The sequence below is a fragment of the Belonocnema kinseyi genome, chromosome 8 (assembly GCF_010883055.1).
Source record: "Belonocnema kinseyi isolate 2016_QV_RU_SX_M_011 chromosome 8, B_treatae_v1, whole genome shotgun sequence".
In the NCBI taxonomy this organism is placed as follows: domain Eukaryota; kingdom Metazoa; phylum Arthropoda; class Insecta; order Hymenoptera; family Cynipidae; genus Belonocnema; species Belonocnema kinseyi.
Window position 1 is genome coordinate 104,753,805 of NC_046664.1, and position 11,185 is coordinate 104,764,989.

General features: G+C 31.1%; 1 protein-coding gene across 1 annotated transcript in view; it reads left to right on the forward strand.

Annotated features, from left to right (window-relative positions):
- LOC117178631 (large proline-rich protein BAG6) overlaps nt 1–10,590 on the forward strand; it is a 56,714-nt gene extending 46,124 nt beyond the window's left edge. The window contains exons 12-13 of the mRNA XM_033370054.1: nt 8,228–8,461; nt 9,615–10,590. Of these exons, the coding sequence (XP_033225945.1) occupies nt 8,228–8,461; nt 9,615–10,031 (651 nt within the window). The 3' untranslated portion in view covers nt 10,032–10,590. The remainder of the gene's footprint in view (nt 1–8,227; nt 8,462–9,614) is intronic.
- The last annotated feature ends 595 nt before the right edge of the window (nt 10,591–11,185 follow it).

Below are 11,185 nucleotides of genomic sequence, written 5' to 3' on the forward strand. Positions count from 1 at the left end.
TATGCTGCCTGATGGTCAGCAGCTTTGACTTGTTAAGTGTGTGATAACGGGTCCGGAGTTCGCGCGCGAACTTTCGAACCTTGGCGGTAAAATTTCTGCCAACTGAGCCACCGAGGCTCTTTGACAGCAGCACGCGGTATTCCCAAGCGGTCACCCATCCAAGTACTGACCGCGCCCAACGCTGCTTAACTTCAGTGATCAGACGAGAACCTTAACCTTTGAAAATTTAACAATTTTGTTGAAAATTCGTTTTTTTTTCTTGTTCAAATCAATTTTTTATCACAGTTTTTACATGGAAATTGAACTATTCCATTTTTGGTTAAAACTTTATCCTGTACATTGTATTAGTTAAAACACCAATTATTTGATAGAAAATTAATTTATTTTCTTAAAAAGTAAACTTTTTGGTTGAAAATTTATATATTTCGTTAATAAGATTTTCCCCTAAAATGAAAAAAAATCAAAATAAAATAATTGCTTTAAAATCATCTTGATTATTTTTTTTTTATTTTTTCAAATATTCACTTAAAATTAATTTTTCAAAATAAAAAATCATTTTCAATTTTCTTAGCAATTACAAATATTTTTGGTATTCTTTTAAATTCTTTTAAAATTCTCAAAAAGCTTAATTTTTCAAAATCTGAAAAAATCTACATCGTGTTCGAATTATTTAAAATAATTTCAAGTTTTAAATTAATTTTGAATCCTTTATTAAATTAAAATTGTAGCTTTGAAAGTTAAAATTTAGCGCATTACAATTTAAAAATTCAAGGCTTTCTATTTCGAACCATTCTGTTCAAATTTAGCTTTTAATAGTTGTTTATAATGGATTGTTTTTAATGAATGGTCAAATATTGCTAATAATTAACGATTTTTTTTTTAATTAAAACATTTCAAATTGGATGGGTTAAAAAGAATCATCTTGTCAAATCAAGTATTTTTCAATTTTCAATACCTTAAATTCAATTTAAAAAATTTGATTTTAAAATTCTTTCAATTAAAAAAAAAATCATATTCGAAAACAAATAAATTTTCTATCAAATAATTGGTGTTTTAACTAATACAATGTACAGGATGAAATTTATACCGAAAATGGAATAATTCAATTTCCAGATAAAAAATGTGATGAAAAATTGAATTGAACAAGAAAAAAAACGAATTTTCAATAAAATTGTTAACTTTTCAAGGGAAAAGGTGAATTTTCGACCAAGAAGATCAATGCTTTAGAAAAAAAAACGATTTTTCAACTTAACCAATATATACATTTAATTTTTAATTAATCCTATAATAGTTACATTTTTAGATGAAGATAAATAATTTTTAACTGGAAAAATGAATTTTCAACCGAGAAAATTAATGATCTACAAAAAAAAATTTTAAACAAAATACATGAATTTTCAACAAAATTGTTTAATTTTAAAGTCAAAAAGAAAAATTATCTACAAAAAGTTGAATTTTTTAAGCGAAAAATATGAGTTTTCAATCAAAGAGTTAAACTTTCAATTAAATAGTAAAATTTATAAAATTTCCAGTTTCAAAAATGTATTTTCAACGAAAGAGATGAACCTTCAAATAAAAAAATATATAAATGTTAACAAAGTAGTTACATTTTCAACAAAATAATTAATTTTTCAACCAAATAATTGAGTTTTTATCCAAATGAGATGAATTTAAAAATTGCCGATTTAATAATATATTATTAATGATACTATTATAATTATGTTATATTATAATAGTCTTATTTATATCTTGATCCGCCTTTGAAAGAAATGAAAGAAATTGGCAATTTTTAAATTCATCTCATTTGGATAAAAACTCAACTAAGAAAATTAATGATCTACAAAAAAAAAGACAAATTTTAAACAAAATACATGAATTTTCAACGAAATTATTTAATTTCAAAGTCAAAAAGAAAAATTATCTACAAAAAGTTGAATTTTTTAATCGAAAAATATGAGTTATCAACCAGAGTTAAATTTTCAACCAAATAGTTAAATTTTCAGCCATAATTAAAAAACCTTGTTAAAAAAAAAACCTATTTTTTTACAAAGTAATTCAATTCTTAGTGAAATAATCGACTTTTAAATCCAAGAAGATGTACAGTTGATATTTCAACCGAACAATTGCATTTTTAACTAAAATTGACAAATTTTCAACCAAAAAGATTAAATTTCTACCAAACAAGGTCCATTTTCAACAAAATACAAGAACTTTCAACGAAATTATTTAATTTTAAAGTCAAAAAAGTATTATCTACAAAAAAGCTGAATTTTTTAACCAAAATTATGATTTTTCAACCAAAATTTTAATTGTCAACCAAATAGTTTATCTTTCTATCAAATAGATGACTTTTAACGCCCAAAAGATTCATTTTTTAAAAAGCAGTAAAATTTTTTACAAAAAAGTTAATTTGAAGGCACATAGTTGAATTTTCAACTATAATTATGAATCTTTAATAAGAAAAAATTAATTTTTTACTAAGTAGTTTAACTTTAAGTGAATAATCGAATTTTTCACCCAAAAATTATGATTTTAATTTTTAACAATATATTTGCATTTACAAGAAAATGTCTTTGCAATCAAAAAATATTTAAAGTTGACATTTCAACCGAAAAATTAAATTTTTAACCAAAAAGTATAAACGAAAGAGATGAACCTTCAAATTAAAAAATAAATAAATTTTAACAAAGTAGTTGAACTTTTGATAGAAAAGAGGACTTTTTTACAAAATAGTTACATTTTTAACAAAATAATTATTTTTTCAACCAGATAATTGAGTTTTTATCCAAACGAGATTTTGACAATTTTGTGAATATTTGAATTTTAATAACTGATAAAATGATAACGTGAATTATCAAAAAATTGTCCAAGTTTTTCTTTAGTGTGTGATATTGTTTAAACTAAAAAGAAAAAGGTAAATATTTGTATTATAAATCTATCTGTGTTACCTATCTATAAATATTTATACCAATAGTTTAAAAGAAAAACACTTTAAAGAAATATGTGGATAATTTATTGACAACACATCTTATCGTTTTCTTAAACAGATGTATTAATTATTTAGTTTGTAAAATATAAGGAAAAATCTTTATAAAAAAATATAATTTTTTGGAAACTGGTTAAGGTTTTAAAATTTATATCATGTAACTATTATTAATATGAAATTAGAATTAAAAAAATCTTAATTGCACCTGTTAGGAAAAAAGAAATAAAACTTCGAAATGTGTTTTACCGTTTTCGCGGGAAAAAAAGTGTTGGCAATGTTGTGAGTACATCAATTTTCACATGTATTGTCAAAAAATTATCCAAGCAGAGTAGAGAACCTGCAATTGATCCATTGATAAACTATAAATTTTGAACATTTAAATTACTAAATTGGAAGGAAGGCTATGTAATGAAAGAAAAACAACAATTTTGAGCCGTATATACAAATAAATATATTGGCTCGGTTAAAAAAGCCTGAAAGGCATAAAAAACCACCGAAAAGGACCTACAAACAAATTTGGGGATAAAAGAATTAAAAGAAGTGCCCCTCGCCTCTAACAAACTAAAAATAAATAAAACCATTTTATATAATATAAACATAAACAGTTAAAACACCAATTATTTTATAGAAAATTAATTGATTTTGTTAAAAAGTAAACTTTTGGGTTGAAAATTGATATATTTTGTTAATTAAATTTTTTTCCAAAAACTGCAAAATAAAAAAATTGCCTTAAAATCGTCCTGATTCTTTTTTTTTAATTTTTAAAATCTTTTCAAATACTCACTTAAAATTAATATTTCAAAATAAAAAATCACTTTCAATTTTCTTAGCAATCGCAACAATTTTTGATATTCTTTTTAAATATTTTACAATTCTCAAAAAGCTTTTTTTTTAAATTCGCAAAAATCTAAATCGTGTTTCAAATTATTTGAAATAATTTCAAGTTTTAGATTAATTTTTAATCTTCTTTTAAATTAAAATTGTAGAGTTTAAAGTTAAAATTTAGCTCATTACAATTTTAACAATAAGGCTTTCTATTTCGAACCATTCTGTTCAAATTTGTATAGTTTTTAATAGTTGTTTATAGTGAATTGTTTTAAATGACCGGTTAAATGTTGCTAATAATGAACGAAATTTTCTTTTTTTAATTAAAAAATTTCAAATTGAATGGGTTAAAAATACATTTTTTTTAGACTGAAATAATATTTCAAGTCATAATTGAAAATGCTTTTAAAAACTAATAGCTATTAATCCTTTAATTTTAAACTGATTAATAATCATCTTGTCACTTCAATTATTTTTCAATTTTCAATACCTTAAATTCAATTAAAAAAATTTTATTTAAAAATTATTTCAATTAAAAAAAAAAATCATAATCGAAAACAAATATATTAATTCTCTATCAAATAATTGGTGTTTTAATTGATACAATGTACAGGGTAAAATTTCAAGCAAAAATGGAATAATTCAATTTCCAGATAAAAACTGTGATAAAAAATTGAATTGAACAAGAAAAAAAAAGAATTTTCAACAAAATTCTTAAATTTTCAAGGGAATAGATGAATTTTCCACAAAGAAGATTAATGTTTTATAAAAAAAAAAACGATTTTTCAACTTAACCAATATATTATATTATATTTAATAGAGGGGAGTAGTTGGAAGCCCACTTCTTTAGATGCATTCCTCCGGACCTCAACAGCTGGATTAGTTGATCTCGAAGTTTGATTGCAGAAACTTCATCACTCGCGCCTGACAGGATGTCGTCGAAATAAATATTATTTTGAATCATCTTCGAGGCAGCATAATAGCTGTTGGCTTCGTCCGTTGTTAGTTGTTGAAGAGTTCAAAATGCCAGAAACAGGGAGTATGACATTCCGTAAGTCGGAGCCCGAAGTTGATAGTGACTATCCTCGTTCGCTCCTGGCTTTCTCCAAACGATGCGCTGAAGATCGGCATCTCTGTCGTCAGCTATGATCTGGCGATACATCATTTCAATGTCAGCACAGAAAACAATTCTGGGGAACATGAAGACATGAAGCGCGTATATTCTTCGCTTAGCAAGGTGTCCTTTTCCAATCGTTCACATACCGAGTTGAGGATGCGTTTAGCACCTTGCAGCGACTCTCCTAAGGATCATTACTTCCTTTTGTTCCCAGTATCGCCTTAGGATGCTAACGAGGTTGCCCTTTTGGCAAACAGTGAAGGTCATCACAGCTCTCGAATGGTACCTTGCGAACTCCATCTAGGAAGAGTTATCCATAAACATCAGCGCCTAAGAGTACATCGACGGGTTTGGGGACCATGAAGTGTGAATCCGCTAAGGGAATCCCTTGGATATGAGGCCATTTTTCATGGAGAATTTTCTCTAATGGAATAATAATACCAAGATCTTGAAGAATGAGAGTATTCACTTCGACAGGTGGCAGTGATTGCCGAGATTCGATATGAAGGGTCACACGTCTACGCGAGAAATCTCGATAAGGTTTATTCCCCACTGAGCTGATGGGTATATTGACGGCCTGTTGCGGTAAACCAAGGCGGGGAGCTAATTAGCGGGATATAAAACTGGTTTCAGAGCCATCGTCGAGAAGGGCTCTTGCTCGAATATGATGCCCATCCGAGGTATTCACGGCAACCTGTGCCGTAGCAAGTAGATCTTGTCAGGAAGAAGCGGATGATTTTCTTTCGGTCGGATGATCAGATTCCGAATCGGAACGAAGCTTTTTGGTGGTTAAAGGGCCCGAGTCTTCAGTCAAAATCCTTTTACGAGTACTGTCTTCATGAAGTGTGCTATGGTGTTGATTATGGCAGAGACGACAACGAGATCTCGAAGGGCAGATACGACCTCAATGTCACATCTTGAGATAATTAAAGCACAAGCGTAGCCGAAGAGCAGCTGACGCCGATCAGAAGCATCAAGCTTATGTTACTCTTGACAGTGACCGATGTAATGTTTTGAGTTATAAGCAGCACAAGATTGATTGGCTGACGTAGCGAGTAACCAAGTCTTAATTTCTGAGCCCGACTGAGCGTTCCAACTTGAGGCTGTGGACCTACCCCTAGATTCACTGATTGGCGTATGCAGTATTTCAGCAACCTTAAGTGCTCAAATTCGCTGCTGCAGGAACATCTTAATTGTGGAAAAGGTCGAGATTATATCGTCTTCGTCCAGTTGATTTTCCCAGTCTCGGCGAGTAACGGAACCCATTGCTCTGGCAGTGACGAATGTAAATAGGGTATCAGAATTTTCAATCGGGCATCCAATGAGTGGGGTCAAAGGTTTTCTCCGCCGTGAGATGGTGTCTAAAAGAGTCTTCGATCCTTTCGCGCTATCTACCTTCAGGGTTTTCATATCAATTATGGTCTGTAGATGTTCTTGGACGGGGAGCCGCTTATTGTCGTAGCGACTTAAGAGAAGTTTCCAGGCCGTCCTGTAGTTGGCCTCGGTTGTTGATATTGTGTCTAAGGCGCTTTTGTTTTTTCATTAAAACTAGACCCTCATACTATTTTATTTTATTACCAGTTTAGTACAAATTCTTATAGGAATACATAGTAATTTATATAATAAATTATTTTTTGAATTCAGTAATAATAGATCGGTAAATGAAAATGAAAGACAAAAGGCACAAGCTGATAAAAAGGCGATAAGGATGATCAGCACATCTATCGTAAACTACAGCGAACACAGATTTATCGATAATCATCTTCGATAAACGTTAACTTTACTAAAAAAAGTTTCACAAATATTTTAAAAGCTTTCAAAGCATTTCTTACGTTAAACTAAAATTATTTCATATAGTTTTGAAAAATTTCATAAATATCCATATCGCTATCTAAGATCTTTACACGTCAAAAACCGGAATTACAGATTAACAAAAAATGTCCTTGTGATAACTCTTTGCTATGAAACTTTTTAAATTGACAATAAGGATTAGTTATTTAAAAAATGCTCATAAACATTATATATAGTGTGGACACGCTGGGGCTTAGCAAAAATATGCAACCCTGCATTTACGCCCATAAGAATAGCATTGGCGTGCAAGGCGGGTTGCATACTTTTTGTAAGCCCTATCGTGTCCACCCTGTATACGTTTATGAAAACTTTTTATGGAAAAAAAGAAAAATATATATGTAGCATAGAATATGCTTATAAGAATTTTTTAAATAATTAATCTTTATTGTCAATTTCAAAATTTTGATAGCAAAGAGTTATAGCAAAGACATTTTTTGTTGATTCCTTGAACAAAATGCAACCTATTGTTTTAAAAATAGCCAAACTTTGATTTTGTTTATGAAACTGGTTAAAATAATTAATAATTATTGTCAGTTTGAAAAGTATCCCAGAGAAGAGTAATCAGGTAGACATTCTTAGTTGAAGCCGTACATTTCTACTTTACCAGCATATGATATGTTCCGTATAAAGCGATATTTCTAGTGTGCCTCCCCGTATAGCGGTGGGATTCCGATGCGCTATATTCTAGTTGATCGACTCTCTCTTTCTATTGCATGGAAATAGCCGAAGGCGTTCGATCGTTTTAAAACGATCGACTGCAACTATTTCTATCTTGTGTGTCAGAAAGAAAGGGATGATTGACGATAATCGAGAAGTCGGGAGTTCTTGATTACGGAATACTGCCCCCCTCGTTCTTCCACGTAATATAGAAAGATACATTTTCAGTCGATCGTGTTTATTTCAGCCGATCGCTGCTAAGTTCGTTTTTAACTCACCAGGTTTTTTCGGCGCGTAAAGTTAAATTCATATTAACTTTCTATGCAATCACTGTGAGTTATTTGTTTGATTTATGAATTTCAAAAATCACATACATGAACGAAGGACAGCCCCCTCTGTACCGCAACAAATCGTAACAAACTCTCCGCCGCCTCGAGCGAACAATACTACTGTAACAATGTGAAAAAATGTGCTCATAAATGTTTTTTGAGGAAAATGTAAACGTTATGGAAGGTAAAAAGTCAATCTACCTTTCCCACATACGGTAAATTTTAAATTTATAATATTTGAGTTCCTGTTGTGGAATTGTATCTAGACATTTCAGAAACAGTCCATTTAAAATTGACGTCATTAAAAAACTCTCTGTGAGGAAGCAATTGATTTTTAGAAATACCGTCCTTCACACAGGCAAAACTGAGTATAAATTTTGCATCTACACTGTAATGATTGTTTTTTCCTTAATTTATTAATACTTTTAAAACCTGAAAATAAGATTTTTTTCTTCCTTACAGACAGCTGTGGCAGAAGACGTACATCCCAATCTCCGTCGCTGGGCACTCAGCACCTTCATGACACAGTTCCGTGTCTACACTACACAAGTATCACAGCTTTCAAATTCCGAGATAATTCCTCTTCTCGTTTTCGATACTCCAACAAGATCTGTAGTTTCTGAATCCTCCGAATCATCTGATTCGGACCAAGAGGTTACACCGGCAGTATTCTCTGGACAAGAAATGTTACCGCCAGTTAGTATTCCACAAATATAATTTGCATATATTTATACTCTTTCTGATGGGCACGAAAGCAAGTGTTGCATTTATCGTGCACCAACAATAAAACAGGATATTTCAAGTTTTTGAGGCTACTGCTTTGAAATTCTTCAATTTCATTTTGAAATAACGTCTAATTGTCATGTATGACAATACCTCAAAACTTGTTCTAGTTTTTAGTTTAGAATTAAATGCTTTGATATTAGACATTTTTTGGTGTCTCTCCTACCGATAGAAATCTCAGAGTATATACTAAGGATTCTCAAGGCTCTGAGAAGTTCTGAGAAATTCTCCGCAGGCACTCCGGTAGGTATATTTAAAGGTCTAGGTAAATCGTTTAAATGGTCTGAAGTCTTTAAAATGTCCTTTTCGATATTGAAATAAAAACACGATCATAAATAACAAGCACAGAGGCTGAAATTGAAATAAGAATTCGAACATAAATAACCAGCAGAGAGGCTATCTCAATAGAGTAGGCGACACTCAAGGGTCATTTGTTAATCTTTTGGATTAAAATTTAAAAATAGGTTTTTGTTAATTTCAAAGTTAACAGCCTAAAACATAATAATTCGGAATCTATGGGTTTCAATGATTTCAGATATCTAACTTTTTTTAAATGTTTAAAATTAGAATTAATACAACGTTTCTCGTAAATGGAATGGGATGCGCTAAAAAAGACAATATTTTTATCCAACTCAAAAATGGTATATTAGTATATAAGTTATAATTATAAATAAATATAATGAGAAAATTCATCAATTAAAAATAAAAAGTGGTAATAATTTGAAGAAAAATTTAAAAAGTGAAAGTCGGATTAGTGACCGACGCAACTACTGTAAATAACTCTGCCCGCCCGGTACGTGACGAATACGAAAGGACCATTATATGACTGTCGCACCCCTCTTAAACGGACCACTAAAAGGACCTTGAAAAGGACCTCAATCTCGGACTATCTCTGAGACTAAATCATTCAAATCGATTTCTATCGGCAGGGTCCTGTAAAATCGCGTTTTATCACTTATATCCGTTTGCCCGACAACCTTTTAATGGTTCTATTACATGAAAATAAAGTTATATGATTGTATAATATATTTTCCATAGATATTAATACAAGTCTACCACTTTCTAGGATTGGGTACCAGTGATAGCACGAGACGGAGTCAGACAACGTCGCCTGGCGCAAGGCATTTCAAGCGGAGGTATTCCAACCTTTAGTGATGCTTACTTGGGTTGTTTGCCCTGCAAGCGTCGGAAGATTATTCAACAGGAGAAACCACAAATTCTAGTTAATCCCACTTCGAGTCATTCAACGATAACCGCGTCGATTGAAAGGCTGGTCAGAGAAAGCGTGAGTCGTGCTGGAGTGGCAGAGGTTGAAGGTGCTTCTGTCGCTGTGGCCAACGACCTTGGTGTAAGAACTGCCTTCGGTCAGGCGATCAGAGATTGTTTACAACCCCAGAGATATCGAACACCTGACTTCCCAGATCCATCCCGTTTCCCCAATGCGACGAAGTTCTTTCACCAGGACCGACCACCAAAGCAGTAATAGAATTAGCTGAAGACAAAGTTTATACTATCACGTATTTTAAATAGGAAATTAAATACTTGCTACAATCACATTTGAGTATTGCTAGTCTTGTTTCCTACTGAGGTTATGTTTTATTCTATAGAGTTCCCGAGAGTATATATGAGTAATTAAGCACGTTACAAGCATTGTGCTTAATCCTTAAATATTGCATTGAAACGAGATTGACGAAAAATACTTGAAACGCGAGGTGTGATAAAGACGTCACTTTTGGGCCTAGAAGGTGATGGATTAATAGTAACGATTATTGTAATTTTATCACGTGTGAATATGTGAACCGTTGTAAACTTAGAAGTTCATACTGCCGTCGATAATTCCCAATCAAATTTTACAAACAATACCTGAAGTAGAAGGAAACAATGTATGTAAGTTCATATCGAAGATTGTATTTAACATTATCGTTTTATAATTCGAAGCAATTTATAGGTGATAAATGAAGAAGTGTTTAGTTTGATAATTTCTCTCAATCTTGGAATTTTTTGACTCTTGCTGATTATAAATATATGTAAATTCCTGACAACTTGTGTTTTTACTTATACAGACCTACTTTTTCCCATATTACGATATCTGGGGCGACACATTTGTTACGCAGATTCTGATAGGATTTTTTATAGGAAAACTAAAACTTTTAAGTTGATATCTTAATTAGTTTTCGAGATACAAATTTTTACAATTAAAATTATTAAATTATTTAAATGCATAGCAATTGTTAATAGTTACAGATTTTCCATTTACGACTGGATAATTTAATTGGTGAAAAATACAAAGTATAATGTCCAGTACAATGCAGGGATCTTTTACGCGAAAGAAGAATGTTAAAACTTTGAAATAGATGTAGAGTCGATATTTTCCAATTTCTGATTCGTTTTTATCGAAAAAATCCTATCAGAACACGCATTACCAATTTGTCGACCATTCCCACTTTTTGTATTTCAAGAGTTGTGAATCGAATTCTGTAGATCTTTTTTTATTTAAAGAAAATTATGCACCGATTTTTGTAGGCAGAGAATGCAGAAAAAGTCTGTCGATCGACTTCACAGTCAAGTCAACGGACGAATGCATTCATTCTTGTGAAATTTTTCACTTCGACAAATACCTTTGGTATGCAATCGCGC